General features: G+C 42.1%; 2 protein-coding genes across 3 annotated transcripts in view; both read right to left on the bottom strand.

The window, feature by feature from the left end:
- ATRN (attractin) overlaps positions 1-17,254 on the bottom strand; it is a 165,368-nt gene extending 148,114 nt beyond the window's left edge. For both annotated transcript variants that reach the window (XM_045833471.1, XM_045833472.1), the window contains exon 1: positions 16,804-17,254. In XM_045833471.1, coding sequence (XP_045689427.1) covers positions 16,804-17,177 — 374 coding nt within the window. In that variant the 5' untranslated portion in view covers positions 17,178-17,254. The remainder of the gene's footprint in view (positions 1-16,803) is intronic.
- Positions 12,055-12,422, bottom strand: LOC123815226 (60S ribosomal protein L31-like). The gene is given in 2 exon segments (XM_045833474.1): positions 12,055-12,197; positions 12,200-12,422. Coding segments are annotated over 2 exon segments (366 nt in total).
- Positions 17,255-21,317: the final 4,063 nt, after the last annotated feature.

The following is a 21,317-nucleotide window of genomic DNA, read 5'->3' as shown; positions in this document are numbered from 1 at the left end:
CTTCCCATCAACCACCACCCACCTGAAATGATAAAACAGCCCTATTCTCCCAGGCTTAAAAGGTGTAACCTTTGTTAGCTTCTTCCTCCATTTTATTTCCTCTACCAAATGCATGACCAATTTATGATGAAATTATCATCAAAGGCTTCCTTCAATTCATCTCTTCATCTCCATTCCCACTGCTACAGCTACGCTCTACCCCAAGTCCAAACACTTCGTAGTAGCCTTACAGCCAAAGACTCTGGCTACTGTCACAGCTTCCATGAACTGCCCATAAAGTCAACTAAGCACCCCACAGCCAGAACAACATTCCTCCAGGACCTATGTCACTGTGTTACTACCCTTGTCAAGTGTTTACAATGACTCTGCACAGACCGTGGAATGAAGTTCCGACTCCCGATGATGACATTCTGACTACTAAGAATGTCGATCCTCCCTGTCACCCTGGTAAGCCAGTTCCCATCACTGTTCCCTGACCGCCCCATGCCCATTCTCATCTCCACTGTGCTTTTATTCATACCATGTTCCCCATCTCTTCCTGGAAAGCAAATATAGCCACCCACACACATTTTCCCCTATCTAGTATATGCTTTTGATCTTTCTTGTGTATAACCAGAATCTCTCAAGGTCCTGAACATTAGACCAAAGAAAGCACAAAATAGGACTACATTAAACCAAAGACCAACCCTTTGGCACCCAGCTCCTTGTAACTACACTCCTTTCAAAAAGCCCATATAAGTACACAGTAACGAAAGGACCAAAGACACAATTAGTAAGGATAAAGAAACTTAAGGTAACTAACATTTCACTCCAACTCCTGCTAGCCATCTAACTCCTTTTATTTGTGTATATAAACTTTTCAGAATTTTTTTATGGTTATGTAAGAATAGAAGGACATACACAGTCTGGCTCCTACCTATAGAAGGAGGGGAAAAAAGAACAGCAGCCAATTCTTAGCTAAATTTTAGTGGTTAAATAGTCGGCATCTGAGGACAGTTTTGAGGCAAGGAAAAAAGAATATGTAAGGAAAGAAAATTCAAAGAAAGGAAAGAATATGTAAAGAAAGAAATTTTGCATTTTGTTTGTAATGCAAAATTCCAAACAAAGTATCAGCAAGGGCCCTGGCCGGTGTGGCCCAGTTGGTTGGAGCATCGTACCATGGACCAAAAGATCGTGGGTTAGATTCCTAGTCAGGGTAAGTACTTTCTGGTCTTTGGCCTGTGCTGAGGAAACTGGGAACTGAACAGGCCTGGGGTAAAAAGCAAGGGTTCCATTTCAGTGGTCAAAGTCCTGGGACTAAGAAAAACAACTGAATGTGAGGTATAAACACAGAAGAGGGCTGGGTGCAGATATACAGAGTGTCCTGGGGTACTCTGATTTTTAGAGGCCAGAAAAAGAAAGAATTTGCAAATGAGCAGTCAAGTATGGGGAAAAATAGACAAGAAAAAGAAACACAAAGAATACAGATCAGAAGTCAACTGACAAAATTTATGGGCAGCATGATTATGAACACAGAAAACAGGAGAATCCATATCAACACAAAAATTTAGGAAGATTTCCTGGACAAATTCAATATATGAGAAAATAAATTCTGCTTTTGCAACTCTGCCATCACCATGACGTTAAGACTCAGCTAGTCTCTGGTCCAAGGAGGATGAGACGGTTGTGATACCCCACCCCCCCAAGTGAGTCTCGCCAAGCTCCAGCCTAGACCCACACAGGTAAGTTCAGGAGATAATAAAATATTCCATTCCTGGGGTGGTGGCAAGAGCTGGGTGGAAGGGGGACAAAGGGGGAGGAAAATAGGGACATCTGTAATAGTGTCAGCCATAAAAAAAATTTTTCAATGAAAACAAATTCCATTTCTGTGCACTATAGTAATCAATTAGGTTATAGTCATAGGAACAAAATTATGTATGTAGAGGTAAATCCAATAAAAGTATTTCAGACAATTTTGAAAAAAGTTACAAGAATTTACTTAAAGACATTTAAAAAAAACCCCTAAGTAAATGGAAATATAAAGCATGGCTGTATGGGAAGACTCTACATCACAAAGATGACAAATTTCCCTAGGCAAATCTCAGTACCAAAATTCCAAACAAAATATCAACAAGGGCCCTGGCCGGTGTGGCTCAGTTGGCTGGAGCATCCTGCCATGGACCAAAAGATTGTGGGTTAGATTCCTAGTCAGGGTAAATACTCAGGTTGCAGGTTCAATCCCCGGTCAGGGCATTTACAAGAAAGCAACCAATTGATGTTTCTCTCCTGTCAATGTTCCCTTCTCTCTCCCTCTCTCTCTTTTTTTCTCTCCCTCCCCCTCCTCTTGAAAGCAATGAAAAACTGTCCTCAGGTAAAGATTAAAAAAATTAACTCAACAAGATTTTTATTGAAATTAGAGAAGCAAAGGGCTAAAAACAACTAAGACAAATTTGGTGTCTTACATGACCAAAGTGTATTTAAAATCTATAAGGGGAAAAACATATTATTCTATAAATGGAACTGGGACAACTGCTTATTAAATAGAAATAGTTAAATTAGATAATTACAAAAAACTACACATAAAAATACATTACAGGTAAACAAAAGATCAAAATGTAAAAAAGCAAAAATTTTTAATATTGAAGAAGAAAAGTATGTTTATATCAGTGTAGGAAGGAAATTTTTAAATATAACACAAAAAGCACAAGCAATAAAGAAAGAGTGATAAAACTGACTACCATTAAAATTAGAAATTTTGAACTTCTGGACAAGATGGAGGCGTATGTATATACACTGTACCTCCTTGCACAACCAAAAGAACAACAACAAATTTAAAAAAAAAAAAAAAACAACTGCCAGAAAATCGAACTGTGGATTCTGACAACCAAGGAGTTAAAGAAGAAACATTCATCCAGACTGGCAGGAGGGGTGGAGACGGTCAGCTGGGGCAGAGAGGACCTCGGCAAGGCCATAACTAGAAGAGCAGGGGGGCAAGGAGGAAGCTGGAGGACCAGGCAGTCCACATTTGCGTGCAGATAAGCTGGGAGGAACAGCTGTGGAGCAAGGCACAGGGTGCAATGCAGGGATCCAGTGAAGGGAAATAAAGCCTCAAAACCTCTGACTGAAAAGACCTGTGGGTGTTGCAGTGGTGGGAGAAACTTCCAGCCTCACAGGAGAGTTCGTTGGAGAGACCACAGGATACTAGAACATACACAAATCCATCCACCCAGGTATCAGCACCAGAGGGGCCCAATTTGCTTATGGGTAGCGGGGGAAGTGACTGAAAGCCAGCAGAGAGCCAAGCAAGTAGCACTGTTCCCTCCCGGACCCCTCCACCACATAGAGCACTACAATGCAGCGATGTGGTTGCCCCACCGTAGTGAATACGTAAGGCTCTGCCCCTTACAACATAACAGCTGTGTCCAGACAAAGACATATGACCCAAATGAAAGAAGAGATCAAAGCTCCAAAAATAAAACTAGGCAATGAAGTGATAGCCAACTTATTAGATGCAAAGCTCAAAATACTGGTGCTCAGGATGCTCACAGAAATGGTTAAGTATGGTCGCAAAACAGAGGAAGAAATGAAGGCTATGCACAGTTAAATCAAGAAAAATGTACAGGGAACCAACTGTGACAGGAAGGAAACTGGGACTCAAATTAACAATTTGGACTATAAGGAAGACATAAACATTCAGCAGGAACAGAATGAAGAAACAAGAATTCAAAAAAATGAGGAGATGCTTAGGAACCTCCAGGACAACTTTAAACATTCCAACATCTAAATCACAGGGGTGCCAGAAGGAGAAGAGGAAGAGCAAGAAACTGAAAACTTATTTGAACAAATAATGAAGAACTTCCCTAATCTGGCAAAGGAAACAGAATTCCAGGAAGACCAGGAAGCTGAGAGAGTCCCAAAGAAGTTGGACCCAAGGAAGCACACACCAAGGCACATCATAGTTACATTAGCCAAGATTAAAGATAGGAAGAGAATCTGAAAATCCACAAAAAAAGGAGACAGTTACCTAAAAAGGAGTTCCCAGAATACTATCAGCCAATTTCTCAAAAGAAACCTTACAGGAAAGAAGGGGCTGGAAAGAAGTATTTGAAGTCAGGAAAGGCAAGGACCTGCATCCAACATTACTCTATCCAGCAGGCTATCATTTAGAATGGGAGGGCAGATAAAGTCCTTCCCAGACAAGGTCAAGTTAAAGAGTTCATCATCACCAAGCCCTTATTATATGAAATATTAAAGGGACTTAGATATCTAAGAAAAAGAAGAAGATCAAAAATATAACAGCAGAATGACAACAAACTCACAACTATGAACTGAACCTAGAAAACAAAAAACAAACTAAGCAAATAACTAGAATGGGAACAGAATCAGAGAAATGGAGATCATTTGGAGGGTTATCAGTGGGAAGAGGTGGGGGGAGAATGGGTGAAAAGGTACAGGGGATAAGAAGCAGAAAAGGTAGGCACAAAATAGACAGGGGGAAGTTAAGGATAGTATGGGAAATGGAGACACCAAAGAACTTTTATGTACGATCCATGGACATGAACTAAGGTGGGGGAATGATGGTGGAAGGGGAGCAGAGCAGAAGGGAATAAAAGGGAGAAAAAAATGGGACAACTCTAATAGCATAATCAATAAAATATATTTTAAGCAAAATTAGAATAGAGATTAGAAAAAAAGTTATATGGTTTTGGGAAAAATAACAGAGAGGCAACATTCCCTCCTAATCATGTATCTGGTAGCACATGAAAGCAACATGTCTTATCACTGCAAGCTTCACCCTGATCAGTTGGGGAAGGTAAGTGTGTGCCAGGTTTCTCCTCTGTATCATTACTGTTTCCCCCTTTCCATATTCTAGTATTTGGATAAGAGTCACTAAATCCAGGCTATACTCAAGGGGGAAATGAAGAGAAATTAGGATCCACATCCTGGAAGGTAGGGTATCTACTTATATTGTCCAGAATTCTTCTGTAAGATTTGCCCCCTTTCATCTTTACTTATTTATCCAAACATTTATAGGTACAATTTTTAAATTGTGAAAATAAAATTTTAAAAGCCATTCACTAGATCACTATTGCCTATATAATCCCAGGATTAATCCAGTATATACAAAGAATGCCTACAAATCTATACAAGAGGACAAACAACCTAATAGACAAATGAGCAAAGGCAAGAAAAAAGCAATTCAAATAAATGTAACACACAGAGCAGTGGACAGAATTCATAATCCAGGAAAAAAATATGGGTGAAGTAGAATAAAAATTAAAACCTAAGCCAAAAAAGAAATAACACAAAGAAGACGATACACATCTTCTGTTGTTTTAAATGAATGAAAATGGTACCAAACTACTATGGAATTTGCATTCCACTCAATAAATTTTTAAAAAGATTATACTTATTTATTTTTAGAGAGAGAGCAAGGGAAGGAGACAAAAAGGGAGAGAAACATCGATGTGAGGGAGAACACTGATGGGTTGCCTCTCTCATGTGCCCCCACCTGGGACCGAACCTGCAACCCAGGCATGTGCCCTGACCGGAACTGCACCACCAACCTTTCAACTTCACAGGACAACACCCTACCAACCAAGCCACACTAGTCAGGGCCTGCTCAATAAATTTTTAAAAGTAATATAGTGGGTCTTTTTCAGTAACTCTATATTATTCCAGAAATTATATTCTTTGCAACTATGTAAATTATTTTTAATGGTATAAATTAACTGCATGTCAACCTAAAAATATGCAAGGAAGTAAACAGAATTTTTAAATTATTTTGGAGGTACTGGTTCAAAACTTTAAAAATTACTATTCTAGAGGAAAATCATATATGTGTACACAAGGAGATATGTAAAGTGTTAATGGTAGCACTGTGTGTAACAGCACAAGTTGGAAAAATCTAAATGCCCAACAGCAGGACAATGAACAAGTAACTGGTAGCCTGTATGAACACAGCTAGAATCAACCAGAACTACATTTATGAACGTGAATCTCAAAAATACTTAACAGTTTGCTGTTTTCAGGTAAGAAAAGCATGTTTAGTTTTTGTAAAGTATTAGGAAGGTGACCCTGTTTCTGGAAGCGGGACTGAGTGTGTGGGTGCAGGTGTGGGTCTGCAGTAGAAGTAGGAACAGGTGTGCAAGCGAAACGACACACATCGACTTCAGCACACTGGTCACCTCCGGGGCGCAAGGGACAGCGCTAGGAAGTGGTAGCAGAGAATGTGGTTGGTATCCATAATATTTTATGTTTCATAAGTTATATTAATATTATTATGGAATAATAATATTACTATGAAGGAAATTCAGCAAGGCTAGGTTGTAGGTACAAAGATATTTGTTTTATTACTCTTTGTACTTCTTCCATTGGCTTGAAATATTTCATATTAAAAGGAAGTTAAAATTAGCTCAGAGAGACTGAACCAGCACCAAACACATGGTTACCTTAAAGCAACCAGTTACTTGGTCAGGGTTGTTCATGTTCCTCAACCAGTAGTTCAAATAATGTTCCAATTAAAAGACAGTAATGGCATCTATTAAAAGAGAGGCATAAGACATGATATTTAAATACAAGTTATGGAAGGGCATAAAATTAAACCGTACCTACAAATATGCCTCAAGATCAATTTGCCAAACCTTCTGATCAAAATCCTCGTATGGCTTTGTAAGACATCTTTTTCATTTCCAAAACCAATGTTAAAAGATGGAAATTAAGTAACAATTATAGCCAGTTTGGCCTTTTCAATTTTCAAAAAAACCATTCACACAAGAAACATGCTATTTGTGGAGAAATGCCTACGAATGGCTGAAAACTACTACTATTTTATCACTTAGAAACAAAATATCAAAAAATCCTGAGAATTTTTAAAGCATAAAAGTACAAAACACCAATCGTTAGGAAAGTTGTCTATTTCTATAGTACAAAGCACAGTCAAATTCAATCTTTATTTTAATATACACTTAATCCCAAAATTAAATGTCATTTTTATTTGTGTATAAATCATGCTTTTCCTTACACACTAACTTAAAATACATTAAACATGTAGTACATGTTAAACAGGGAAAAGGTCAAATTTTTTATATTGTGAGTATCATTATGAATTACATTTAAAATGTATGTTATAATCTTTAAGAAATTACTTTTTATTTTATTTAAAAGCATTTATCAAAACCAGGATACATTTTTTAAGGATTTTATTTATTTATTTATTTTTTAGAGAGGGAAGGGAGGGAGAAAGCGAGAGAGAGAAACATCAATGTGCGGTTGCTAGGGGTCATGGCCTGCAACCCAGGCATGTACTCTGACTGGGAATCGAACCTGCGATGCTTTGGTTTGCAGCCCGCACTCAATCCACTGAGCTACACCAGCCAGGGCCTAAAACCAGAATACATTTTTTAAGGCTTTCTTTTAATTCCTAAGAGAGTCCAATACAGTATACACATTTCTGAAAGGATCTGTGAATCAAAAATATAGGAAACTCTGGTGAAGAGAGGTGACCCATGTGTGTCAACAGCATCTGATAAAACTTCTGCCCTTAAATGGTTATAAGTTTATTAATAAATAAATTTAAAATTCTTAATTAGAATGCAAAAGGGACCAAGAGGAATTAATTTAAAAATTAATGTTGATGTTAAATTCCAAAAGAATACATTCAGCGACGGCAAATTCAACCATGACTAAAATTAACTTCTGCAAGAGAAAGATAGATTCTAGATGAGTAAACATGTAAATAAACAGCCAGAGTTAAAATTCACTCCAAATGTAACTTGAAAAAACAGAAAACTTAAAGAATTAAAAAGTGAAAGGACAAAAATCAAAGCAGGGCCTCAAGTGCTAAAAGAAAAGTAGTGAAAGGGATATGACATCAATAAAACAAGGAGAAGAAAAAAAGCAAGGCAAATATAAGAAAAAGCCACCCTCAGGAGAAAACATTAGGAAAAGACTAATAATACAGGGCTAGTTTGAAAGAATAGGGTAAAAAGCAGAAACGGAAAGAAGTAACAAAACAAAGGTTTAGATTAGTATCTAATACAGAGATGAGTGTCACTTTTGCCACAATGCCTTTGGGAAATCACGGAAAATGGCGAAGAATATAAGTGGAAAACAATTTCATAATAGGTTAGTGGCTGATAAATTTTCAGATACAATTACTTTGGAAAGTACAACCATAGTTTCATTTCAGTTTTAGAAACAAGACTTTGTGAAAACGAAAAACCAGTATAACTTCATACTGTTCAACCACAGTTCTAGGGAAATACTTCTACATTTAATTCTTAAGATAAAGACAACCTACAAATTTATTAAATCACTTAGTCATATTTAGGAAAAAAATGCTTAGATCATAAACATACTCTGCTTTTCTTTTACATATTTCTCTGTTGTCTATATCATAGTAAATAAAAAAAATTGCCTATCTTAGGAACCTTTTGCAGAGGTAAAATTTAAATGTCAGATACCTGCTTTCAAATATATCGTAACTTTTACAATTAAGACATTCATCGTCAGTTTTTCTTTTTACTCAACAACCCTATTTTTACCTTTTCAAATAAGTAAATTCTATCTTCAAGGAGTCGGCCAAAAACATTAAATGTCAATTATATAAGTATTCTATATAAAGTTAAGTTTGTACCCAATATAGCATAATTTTACTCAATAAACACGTATTTATTTGCTTCCTCCCATAATCCTCTCTATTCCCCCATTACAACATTAAGGGATGAATAACTGCAATTCAGTGACTTGGCTCTACTAGACTGACACTCAACACTGGACAGTCCCCACTGTGGTAACCTCAAAGAGCCAGTATTCCATCTAGCAGGTTCCTCACAACTCCGTGTAATGACTGAGTGAATTCCTGATGAACTGGGCCGGCCCCTCACTTTATTACTTGATACAATAGTATCCAGACCATTCCCAATTTTCATCATCCACACTTAGTATTCACCAAATGGCAGGTTCTAAGAATAACCAGCGATGTTACTGTTCTCACTTGCCCAGCACTGGCCCACTTTCTAGGAACATTACATGTGTTTTCCTTTCTCCTTCTTTGTCCCCCTTTCTCAGTTCATGCCATCTAATGGAGCTGGACCCCACTGCCCACCCCAGAACAGGTACTCAGCTCAGGAGGATGCTAAGCCAGTTCAATTTAGCTTCTGGAGGCACTACGTGAAGACAGCCTTCCGGAGAGTGAGGCTAGTAAAGAACAGAGCGAACGAAGACATGGAAGGATGGACACCAACGGGTCCCCTAGATCCAGTCATGCGTGAAGCCACAATATCCTCCTGACTTTTCTGTCACACAAACCAGTAACCCTCTCCCATCTTTTTCTCTTAGGCTTTATGAGTTGGGTGTCTGTCACTGAAAGAATTTTGATAGAAATCATATCCAATACAACATATAAACAGAGTAACAATTAATGAGCCCTCAAATGTGAAACTGGCAAAACAGGGCTGGGGTACAGGGCAGTAAGAACAGTCTCATCTCCAGTTGGTAGCTGGCAATCCCAGTTAAGCAGTCACAAAAAAATAAGCTAAAACTATTGCCTATGGTACCTTGGGGCTCAGATCATATGCCCATCAAAACTGGAACACTGGGAGACTTCATAGAAAAATATCAGGAATTAAGACCACGTTATCAATGCCAAGTGCATAGGGCCCACACTCCTTGGTGTGGAATAAAAAGACTTTCATGATCTGGCCCTACATCCCTCTGTTTGTTAGGAATTATTCCATATTGTAAAGGACAGAAAATCTAATACTAACTGACATAAGAAATGTAATACCACCCTAACTGGTGTGGCTCAGTGGATTGAGCACCAGACTGTGAATCGAAAGGTGGCTGGTTCAATTCCCAGTCAGGACAAGTGCATGGGCTGCGGGCTGGTCCCCAGTGGCATGTGAGAAGCAACCAATCAGTGTATCTCTTGCACGTTTCTCTCCCTCTCTTTCTCACTCCCTTCTTTTCTCTCTAAAAGTAAATAAATAAAACTTAAAAAAAGAAAGAAAGAAAGAAATGTAGTACCTCACAAAACTGAAAAGTACAACAGCTTCAGGCAAGGCTTGATCCAGAGATTCAGAAAGTCACCAGGTCTCCAGCTCCATTTCTCTGCCTTCCTCCCTCCTCTAGGAGCTGCTCTGACCTCAGGTGGGCTTCTGCTACAACAGAAATGCTACAAGCTATAACAGTTCTAGGTTTTATATCCTCACTACACAGAACACAGATGACAAAGCATCTGCTTCATAAACACCCACAGAGGACAGAGCCCTCCAGCAAGTTCTGAGAGTCACTCTGAGTCAGCTTAGGTCACATGCCTACCTCAAACCAATCACTGCAGCCAGAGACTGGAATGACCTGATGACTTAGCCTAGGTCAAGGATATGTCCTGAAACTGGAGGTTGTTCGGATGGGCAGAGGGAAGGCCATTATCACCTTCCAGTGCATCCCTCACAAGTTATACTCTAACAACCACCTATGTTCAATGCTCTAAGTGTTGTGGTTTCAATTGTGAACCCCCAAAAGATATTGTGAAGTCCTAACCCCCAGAACCTGTGAACAGACTTTATGTGGAAACAGGGTCTTTGCAGATGTACTCAGGTTAAGATGTACTCAAGTTACACATCCAACATGACTGGCGTCCTTATAAGAAAAGAAGAGTCACATGGGGAGAGTGTCAGGTAAGACTGAAATGATGGAGGCAGAGACTGAAATGATGCACCTACAAGCCAAGGAATGCCCAGAATTGCTGACAATTCCAGAAACTAAGAGAAAGGCAAGGAACAGATTCTCCCTCAGGGTCCTCAGAGAGTGTGGCCATTCTGACACCTTCATTTCAGACTTTGGACATCCAGAACTATTAGAGAGTACATTTCTGTTGTGTTAAGCCCCCCAGTGTGTGGCACTTTGTTACCACAAACATAGGAAACTAACACACGGAGTGTGTGTGACGGTCCATGTTTCTCTGTCTTTGCACAATGGAAAGCCCTTCTCCCACATTGTCATGACTCACTGTTCACAGCAGACTCCTCACATCTGCCAAAATGCTCTCCTCTCTGTGACGCTTCCCACCAGAGCCCTCAAAAGGTTAGTCTCTCCACCTCACATTGATCCAGCACCACATATTGCCTATATTTTTATCATTAAATTCTAACTGCCTGCACATGCAGCTGTCTTCTCAGAATTATGAGCTCTGCAATGGGAAAGCAGGGCCTGATTCTTACCGACCTTCATATCCTCAAGGTATGCACTGTACCTAATACATAATAATCATTCATTCAGAAGCACTCTATGAGTTGAATGGGTTGATAACTCATCTCAAAAGAGGATAACAGGTATGATTTTGAAGAATTTGCTATTACAGATTATAGAGAATTAAAGATGGGGTAGAGCTGAAGGGGCAGAATCTAGGTAAGTAGAGAAGAATGTGGAGGCAGGGAAGAGGAAGGGTGCTAAATTTAGCAAATACGCAGAAAAACTGTAAGGCAGAAGGATTTGGTTAGGGAAAAAGAACGTGCATAAGGCAGAGGGAGCCTTCAGCTGACAGTCATTTTATAGGTAGTAAGAGGAGGGGGAAAAAAGGTGTCTGAGCAAGACAGTGACACATGTTTTCAGGGAATTATAAGACAAAGTGTAGAGTGGACTCTGGAGGTGCAGGATTCCAAGTCAGGGTGCAACAGAGGCAGGTTGGCAATGCAGTAAAGGACCAGGTACACTAGAACGGCAGCAGGAGAAATGGAGAGGGACAAACTTCTAAGACTTTAGAAAAGAGATACTAAACAGAAAGAGCAATGGGCTACTCCTAAACTTTGACCTTTGGTTATCTAAAGCCAAATGTGCTACTGAAATAAGGAAGTACAAAAGACTATTTTTCAGTGCAGGTAGGAAGTTTGATCTTAGACATGGCTCATTCTGACGTGACAGCAAAACATCCCAGTAAAGAAGCCCAGCGAAGAGTGGAAAATTAGACAGTGAAGTTTAGGGGAAACAGAAGGACAAAAGACATATGGCAGTCATATAGGCAAAAATGACCTTTTTTTTTGCAGTTTTATAACTGTATTTGACAATCAGTAGTTAGTTCTCAATCACATTCACTATTTGTAGATTTCTGAAAGTGGCAACAGGTACATAGGTAACCAACGTATAGAGTGTGTTTGGTGAATCTTCAGCCTCATTGCATTTTCTAGAAAACTGCACCTGGATATGGTAAGAGACTTCCTTATTCCTGTGGCCCAAACGGCTCAGTTGAGCCTGGTGTCAATGGGTACACCTAAAGTTCCCATCTCCTTCACAGCAAATTTCTGGATCTCTTCAAGAGCCAGAAGAGCATGCTTCCTGAAACCCACTCCACGGACTCCCTTGTTGATCGTGTCTTCTCTGGTCCCTACCTCATTAATGGCTGAATGGCCCTTCTTCTCAGCACCTTTCTTTGCAAGAGCCATTCTGCCGGGCCTAGGTTGGAACTGAAGCTCGAAGTGCTCGTCAGAGGATTTAGGTCTCAGCCCTTCCAAAAAACATTCAGAACGGGTGACTGGACTCAGACAAAATGAGAGGCCACGGAAAGCGTGGATTTGGGAATTAGACAAGGCCTGAGCTCAAACCACAACTGTTTACAAGTTGTGTGACCTTGAGCAAGTAATTTAACATCTCCCAGGTTGAGTCAACCCACCTATGAAATATGAATACCTTCACTCTAAGGATTAAAAGGGGTAATTCCTAAAAAGCACTTGACACAACACCAGGTAAAACTGGAATAAATGCTAGGAAAATGGTGGCAGCTGTTGCTATAACTACTATCACTGGTACTGCGTATGCTGGGCACAAAACGGATGCTCTGTAAATGCTTACTTATCTTTTCCTCCTGTAGAAGGCAACTCAACATCATGGGTAACTATAAAGACCCAATAAGTTATTCTATTCTCTTCTCCCAAAAGTTTTGTATAGCAGAAACTTAAAAGAATTAAGTACATATTAATTTCATAAAGGGTTTAATATCTTTATTCTCTAACTTGATGGGATATATTTATCCTCCAAAGAAAAATTTCAATGGTGAGGTCACAAGCTGAAAAACAGATCACTGAATTATGAAGATTCACATAAAAATGAATGAAAGCGTTAGTGCTTTAGAAATCATCCACCAAAGATTCCATTGTTATTTTTATTACAATGCCACCATTAACTCTGTCCTCTGCAATTAATCAGTTTCATAGTATCTATCATTTGGGGAAAAACAAGTGATTTTCTAACTACAACCACACAAAAATCCAAATTTATACAACACCCTCAGAGTTATCCTGAAAATTAAGTGGCACAGTGTGTATGAAAATGCCTGACAGGTCCCAGCATAGAGTATGTACTCAGTGATAACCCCAGTGAAATCTAATCCTCGTATTATCCTACGTTCCTTTTCATTAATAAAAGAGACCTTATAACAGCAATTATAACACAGGATTTATGGAACTAAAATGCAATAAAAAAACATATTGACTTGATGCCAGTCCAAACCAGAAAGGCGTCCGTTTTAGTGTCTCTTTAATAACAAGGTGTGTATGACACATACTACTATCATCAAAATCAGCATTTCACTCTTCCCCTTTAAAAAACCCCTTCATCTAAAATTTTTAATTATATTTTTAATCCTCACCCAAGGACATTTTTTCTTTGCTTTTAGAAAAAGAGGAAGGGAGAGAGAAACATCAGTGCAAGAGAGTAAGCACTGACTGGTTGCCTGCCATACACACCTGGACCAGGACTGTACGTATCCAAACTGGGGATCAAACAGGCAACCCAGATTATGTGCCCTGACCCGGTATTGAACCCACAACCTTTCTGTTACAGATGACACTCCAACCAACTGAGCCACACTGGCCAGGGCTAAAATTTTAATTCAAGTTTTTTTAAAAAGTCAGAGACAAGTTTCTCTTCCTTTCATTTTTTTAAAATGCAAATTCCAGAAGCCTACAAAATATAATGGAATTATCAGGACTAGAATCAAAGGAAAGGACAAGGACACCAGCTCAAAACAGCTCAAAGAGTATCCTCAAAAACCAGGGGAGCTCCTTCACGCAAATGTGATACCATCGGAGACAGCCAGTGTCAGGGCTGCCTGTTCCCATAACGAGCGATTCTTCTCCAATCCTCCGAACCCTCTGTGTGAACACTCGGACCTGCTCTCGCTCCCTGGCAATCTCCTTCACATACAGCTAACACCAGGGCTACACCTGTCCTGCCAGGTGGATACCCTGAAGGCACCCCAATCTCTATGTCTGCAAAATTAAACGTCTCAGCCCCGTTCCTTCTGGGTCCCTGTGTGTCTTAATGATATCACTGTCTTCTCAATCGCCCAAGATAGAATCTAGTTTTCTTTCCCTCACCATCCCCCTCTCTCTTCCCAAAAGCAAACCAGTTTCAGAAACAGATGTGTTACTTACCTCTACAATACCACTTAGGACCTACCCCATATCCTACCTCTAGTTCTCATTACTGCTGTCCTGACCCACACCAACGGTCCCGACCTAGCTGTCCAGCATCTCTCATGCTGTAAGTGAATCTACCCACTCTGAATATTCCAGACAGACTGCTCTTGCTATGCATGTCCCTCCTCACTCTATGGTTCCTCACGACCTACCATGGCATGCCAGATTTTCAGAACTCGGAAGAACTTTCCTCTGACCCAACCATCCATTCACTTGATCTTGGAAGCTCCTCAAATTCAAAACACTCCGGGCCTAACCCTCAAGGCCATTCCTGCTCTAGCTCCAAACTAAAAAGCCTATAATGTCATGCAAACAAGAGGAACTATGCCAATCCACTGCTCACAGGCTAAAAGTCAAAACTTTCAACCCATCCAACGGCGATCCATGTGGCTTGGCCCCTGCCTATCGCTCTGGTCTTGCCATGTTCCCCTTTGCTCTCTCTGCCTCAGCCACCTAGCCTTCTACCCAGTCTGCTACAATCCCTCTCATCCCCAAGCCTCTGTATATACAGAGAGAGATGCTAAGGGCATCTCTCCCCTCAGATCTCAACACAAAAGTCATTTACTCAGTCACAAACCTTACCACACCAAACTAAGCCAAGTCCTCTGGCCCCTGCTCTTCACTTCCAAGTCTGTCAGCAAAATCATACTAAGTTGATTATTGCATGTCGCACCTGCAAGCTAGAATGTAAGCTCCACAAAAGCAGGACTGTGTCTGTCTTGTATCTCACAACCTAACCCAGAACAGCCCTCAACAAATGTGTAGATTATATTCATTCATAAGTTAGAACACCCAAGTTACAAGGCCAGCCCACAACACACTGGTCATGAAATTACTTGCTTCCTTCCTAACAATAAGGAGCTCATCTCCTCCACATTCTCTGAGTTCCCTTGAAAATCTGATAGTACATGAGTCTACAATTCTACCATTCCAAACTTCTCTCTCGCAACTCTTCTATATACCCTGCCACCAGCAAAATACTTTCCTTTCTGGTCTCCACACTTTTGTTTGCATCCTTCTTTCCATCTGGAATTTTTTTTCCCAGTTGCACACGTCCAAATTCTACTTAGTCTCAAATGCTCAAATCGAATGTCACCTCCTCCTCAAAGTTTTCCTTGCAGTCTCCAACTAGTCACAACCTCTGCAGAACCCCTAAATTCCCGCAGGTTCTCCCATGCCTCATTCAGGTCTCATATCAAACACAGTTTAAATGAGAGGCTTCTCCTAAAATTAGCCACTAGTTATCATTCTCTATCAGACCATTCTGTTTTCCCTTCTTGAAAGCATTCAGCATTACCTGAAATTAGCTTGTTAATTTCTTTCAGTTATATTTTTACGTGTTAATTCCCTGTCTCCCGACCAGAATGTCAACATCCATGAATGTGAGGGCACTGTCTCTCTTTTTCTTCTTATTTCCTCACTCCTTCACATCTGAGATCAATAGTATTTGGTAATATCTGCCAAAGGCAGACAATTAGGGTTATTTGTGTATGTACCTTTCTCTTGCTATACTCCAAATTCCCTATGGACTAGGCCAAAGTCTAGCTAATCTATTTGCACATATAATCTGGAAATCCTTGCACAACTAAAACAAATTATAGATAACTACTAATTAATAAATGAGTGATCTCCCTAAGAGGTACTGCCCTGAACCAGGCCAACTCAGAACTCGGTATTCCCCAGAAATCAGGGCAAACAGGAACCTCCTCCTCTGCCCTCTCCACGACAAACCTGGTGCAATCTGCGGCCTCCGGAGAGCTTCGAAGGGCTAGTTCCCTCACTTTCCTTTAGCCAACAACCATTAATTCTTCTATCGCTAATATCTCACTATCTTACTCTTTCCTTTCTATCTCCAGCCAACAAATCACTGCCAACACCCTGTGGTTTTGTTGTTTTTTTTTTTTTTTTTCAGACTACCCCACATATCCAATCAGCAGGGGAACTCATGAGGCCCTGGGGAACAAGGGAATATTAAAACGAAGTGTTTAAGTAAGACTGCCTCTCTTTTTCACCTTTTCTTTCATACTTCGTTTATCCAAAAGAGGCCCAATTTCAGAGATTGGCTTCGATACACTTTGGGACCCTAGGCTTTCTTCCCTTGTAGCCAGCCTCACCTAAACCCCTTTGGGGTACCCCAACCCTTGCCTCGAACCTTTTCGTCTTCCATTGCAGGAAGATCCCAAGCCACAGACGAAGATCTCCCCGTAAGGAAACGGTCCTCAAACACCGTGGGGCCCCACCTCCCCACTTTCTGTCTGGCATCCGCCTCTGGCCTGAAGCTGTCTCAAGCGCCCCTTAACCCCAACCTCTGGCTGGGTCCGACCTTCCACCACCACCATGCACTCACCTGAAGCGTCCCCCGCAGTGCTGGCACTGCTCGCCCACCCAGCCGGTGGGGCAGACGCACTGGCCGGTGCCAGGGTTGCAGCGGCCGCCGTTGACACAGGGCCGGTCACATTCCTTGGCCTCGGCTGCGGCTGAGCCCGATACCACCGCCGCTGCCGCCACGGCCTCGGCAGCCCAGGGAAGCAGCAGCAAAGGAGGGAGCAGCAGCAGCAGCAGCTGCGGGAAGCGCAGCCCGGCCCCCAGTCCCGGCCTCCTAGCCCCAGGGACGTCCCAGTCCCGGAGCTGCTCGCCGTTCCTGCCCGAGGGCCCTGTCGTCGCTACTGTCCTCCCCCTCAGCTTCGCCTCAGTCGCCGCAGCCGCCCCCGCCGCCACCATCTTCCCGGGGCTGAGTCCGAGCCCCACGCACACAAACACACACACCGCACGGCCGGCTCCTCTTCGCCTGGCCGTGCGAGGCGGGGCCGGGCAGACGGTGGCTCGGGCGGTCAATCCTTGGGGCGGAGCCAGAGCTGCGCGGCAGGCGGAGCTGGAGCGTGCGAGCGTGCGTGGAGGGCGGGGGCGGGCCGCTGGCGCTCTGCACCCGAGGTCCCGAAGTCGGATCTCTAAAGCAGCGTCTGGGCTTCCGAGAGCCACCCCCCCCACGCCCCCGTTCCCCACCCACTGTGACCCCCGGGTTCCCGGTACCGAGGCCCCCTGGCGGGCTAGTGTTTGCTCTTCGTCTAGCAAGGCAGTGACGGGGTAGCAGTTCTGAAGCGCGCTCTTCCCGATGGCTGCCTGGCAGCCCGCCGCTCTGCTAGAGAAGCCGGTCGTGTTGAGCGCTCCCCTCCCGGAGACTCCGGCGCCCGTCACCACTCTGCCCCAAATTGAGCCCGCCGGGTGAAAAGGTCCTAGGAGGCTGCGCCGTGGTGCGGTGCTAGGTGCTGCATTCTAGCCTCTGCTTTCTCTTTAAAACAGGGATAATGAGATAACGCGAATGTTAAGAACCTGACGCTTAAACTGCTCAGTAAATGCTTAATAGGCTAACGAATACACATACAGGCCAGCCTCCCTTGATTCAGGCTGATCCAGTAGCAGATCAGATGCCCACACACACATTTAATTCCGTGGAGGAAGTTTGGGGTTATCTTGTTCCCCACTATTTGCCCTCCAGTCATCTCTGAAGATGGGGCAGGATAAAATTAGGGATTAGATCACTCTCAGCCCTTCCAAGTCTGCCTGTAGAGCCCTTTTTGTCAGGGAGTTTATTATTTATGTGGTCCCCAATAAAACATGCTTATAACCTTGTGTGATCCTTGACCCTGGATCTGGACTGTACCTATGTCTCCACTTAACCAACAAAAAAAAAGAACATGGCAGAAGTGACAATGTGCCAGTTCCAGATCTGAGCTTTTAGGAGCACTTGGCAATCTCGATTTTGAGTTGTTGATAATCCTGAGCTGATTCCCCCACTTCCATCTTGCTGTGGAGAGACCACATACAGAGATGACATTGAGCAAAAGTAGGGACCCAGTTATCACCAAAAACTTAGGTCAGACACTGGAACCTGGTAGACCCCATCCCAGTCGAAGAACCAGTCATTGAGGGGAGAAGACAACTGAGTTGTTCCAGCCACCTGGGCTGTTCCTCATAACCTACAACAGAGACAAGTTTTTCCTCCTGTGCCTTACCCAAAATCCTGAGAAATGATAACATGGCAGCTGTTTTCAAGCCACTATGTTTTAGAGAGGTTTGCTTCTCAGCAATAGATAACTGGAGTACTATCTGGCATAAGTCTTGTGCTGTGAAAATATTCTTGGAACTTCCGGTCAAGATGGTGGCGTAGGCAGACATGGCTCACCTCTTTGCACAACCACATCAAAATTACAACTAAAACATAGAATAACCATCACTCAGAACCGTCAAGAATTCAGTGAATTGAAGTCTAACAACTATGGAATTAAAGATACCATATCCATCCAGACTGACAGAAGGGGTGCAAACATGGAACAGGCTGGTCCCTCAATCACATGTGAGGGTAAAAATGGATGGTGGATAAAAATTTGGGAGGGATATCTCAAGAGTGAGGAGTTCCAGGCCCACACCTGCCCCCTACCCCAGTCCAGGGTTCCAGTGCCAGGAAGATGAGTCCCCACAACTTCTGACTGCAAAAACCAGTGGGGATTGAATGGATGGAAGAAACTTCTAGAGCCCCAAGAAATTCCTCTTAATTAACCCACACATGGACTCATCTACTCAGATTCACTCCCTGTAAGCTCCAGCACCAGGGTAGCAGCTTGAAAGGCACCAGTGGCACACAGGGAGAAACACAGAGAAGTTCCTATAAGACTGTCAGCTGATTTCTCAAAAGAAACTTTGCAAGCCAGAAAGGACTGGCAAGAAGTATTCGAAGTGGTGAAAAGCAGGGACCTACAACCTAGATTACTCTATCCAGCAAAGCTATCATGTAGAGTGGAAGGGCAGATAAAGTGCTTCCCAGACAAGTAAAAACTTCCTGGCTGGAGTAGCTCAGTGGATTGAGCGCGGGCTGCAAACCAAAGTGTCGCAGGTTCGATTCCCAGTCAGGGCACATGCCTGGGTTGCAGGCCACGGCCCCCAGCAACCGCACATTGATGTTTCTCTCTCTCTCTTTCTCCCTCCCTTCCCTCTCTAAAAAAAATAAATAAAATCTTAAAAAAAAACCTGACATTATTAGATGAAATGTTAAAGGAACTTATTTAAGAAGATGATCAAAAATATGAACAATAAAATGACAAAAGATACAAATCTGTCAACAATTGAATCTAAAAAAACAAAGTAAGAAAACAAGAACAGAGACAGAATCATGAATACAGAGAGTGTTTTGATGGTTGCCAGATGGGAGGTGGGGGTGGGGGAAGGAGTGAAGAGGTGAGAGAATTAAGAAGTACAAATAGGTAGACACAGAATGGCCATGGGTGTATAAAGTATGGTACAGGAAATGGAGTAGCCAAATAACTTATACATATGACCCATGGACATGAACAATGGTGGAGGGATTGCCTGAGGAGTGGGTGATGCTAGGTAGAGGGAAGGCAAAGGGGGGAAAATCAGAACAAGTGTAAAAGCATAATCAATAAAATAAATAATAAAATAATAATAAATAATAAATAGTAGAAATATTCTTATGGCAGCTATCTCAGAATCTCAGCATCTTATACTCCCTTTGAAACAAAGAAAGCCCCTTATATACCTGTGGAGCTTCTCAGCCTTACCTTAGAGCACAGAATTCTAAGATTCTAGGATAAACCCTTATACCACAGGCAGCAAACACAAGGCCCGAGGGTCAAATCCAGCCCTCTACCTTGTTTTATCCAGCCCAGCACTTTGTTTCTACCGGGTGGCAGCGCTGAGCTCCTTGCCCCTAGTTAAGGAGTAGTTACATTTGTACAGTCCTAAAATTACATTTGATCCTTTGAAGGCAGCCACAAGGCTGATGTGGCCCCCAGTGAAAATGAGTTTGACACCCCTGCCTTACACTCATACCCAAGTCTAACCTTCCTCTCTCTGCACCCCCTTTAATCCCAGTAAAGCTGAACTTCACTACAGCCTCACCAGCATCTCTCCACCCATAAATCCCTTCTATTTCTACCTGAAACCTATTGTTTGCCTTAGGCCCTATCACTGGCATTGTGGTTTGCAGGCTGTTTTCTCTGCAGTGTGTGCTACATGGGGATGTATAAGACCAGGTAGGAAAATAGAAGACCTAGCCCTACCCTCTGACAAGGCCCCAGTGAGATGGGAGAGGCTGACATGGAGTCATGCCCTGGCTTTAGGAGGCACTGCTCCTCCTACTCCTGTAGTCCAGAAGTGGAAACAGGCTTTGCCTTCACTCCCCGCAGAAAAACTGAACCCAGGCTGTGAAGTTTCATGTTATTTTACCGAACACTCATGGATAACAGGAAAGAGTTTGTACCCACAAAAGAGCAATACAGCTACCCTAGAAACTTGATGCAACAAACATCCTCTTGTTCTTTTTCCTTGGCCCTTCAAACATGTTCAAATTATCTTGTCTTTAAAGAACAAACAAAATCTAGCCCTGACTGGTGTGGCTCAGTTGGTTGGGCATTGTTCCACAAACGAAAGACTGCCAGTTCAATTCCCAGTCAGGGCACATGGCTGGGTTGTGGGCCAGGTCCCCAGTAGGGGGTGCACAAGAGGCAACCACACATTGGTGTTTCTCTCCTTCTCTTCTCTCTCCCTTCCCCTCTCTAAAAATAAATAAATAAAATCTTTTATTAAAAAAAAACAGAAAATAACAAATGGCAAGAATATGGAGAAACTGGAACCGTTGTACACTGCTAGTGGAATGTAAAATGGTACAGCCACTATAGAAAACAGTTTGGCAACACCTCAAAACATTAATAATAGAATTGCCATATGATCCAGCAATACCACTTACAGGTATATATATCCAAAATAATTGAAAGCAGAATCTGGAAGAGATATTTGTACATCCACGTCCACTGCAATATTATACACAATAGTGGAAGTAACCCA

Source organism: Phyllostomus hastatus, unplaced genomic scaffold, assembly GCF_019186645.2.
Source record: "Phyllostomus hastatus isolate PE091 unplaced genomic scaffold, TTU_PhHast_1.1 phas_contig_17, whole genome shotgun sequence".
Lineage (NCBI taxonomy): Eukaryota > Metazoa > Chordata > Mammalia > Chiroptera > Phyllostomidae > Phyllostomus > Phyllostomus hastatus.
The sequence above is the reverse complement of the archived record's forward strand: the minus strand, read 5'-3'. Positions and strand labels throughout refer to the sequence as shown.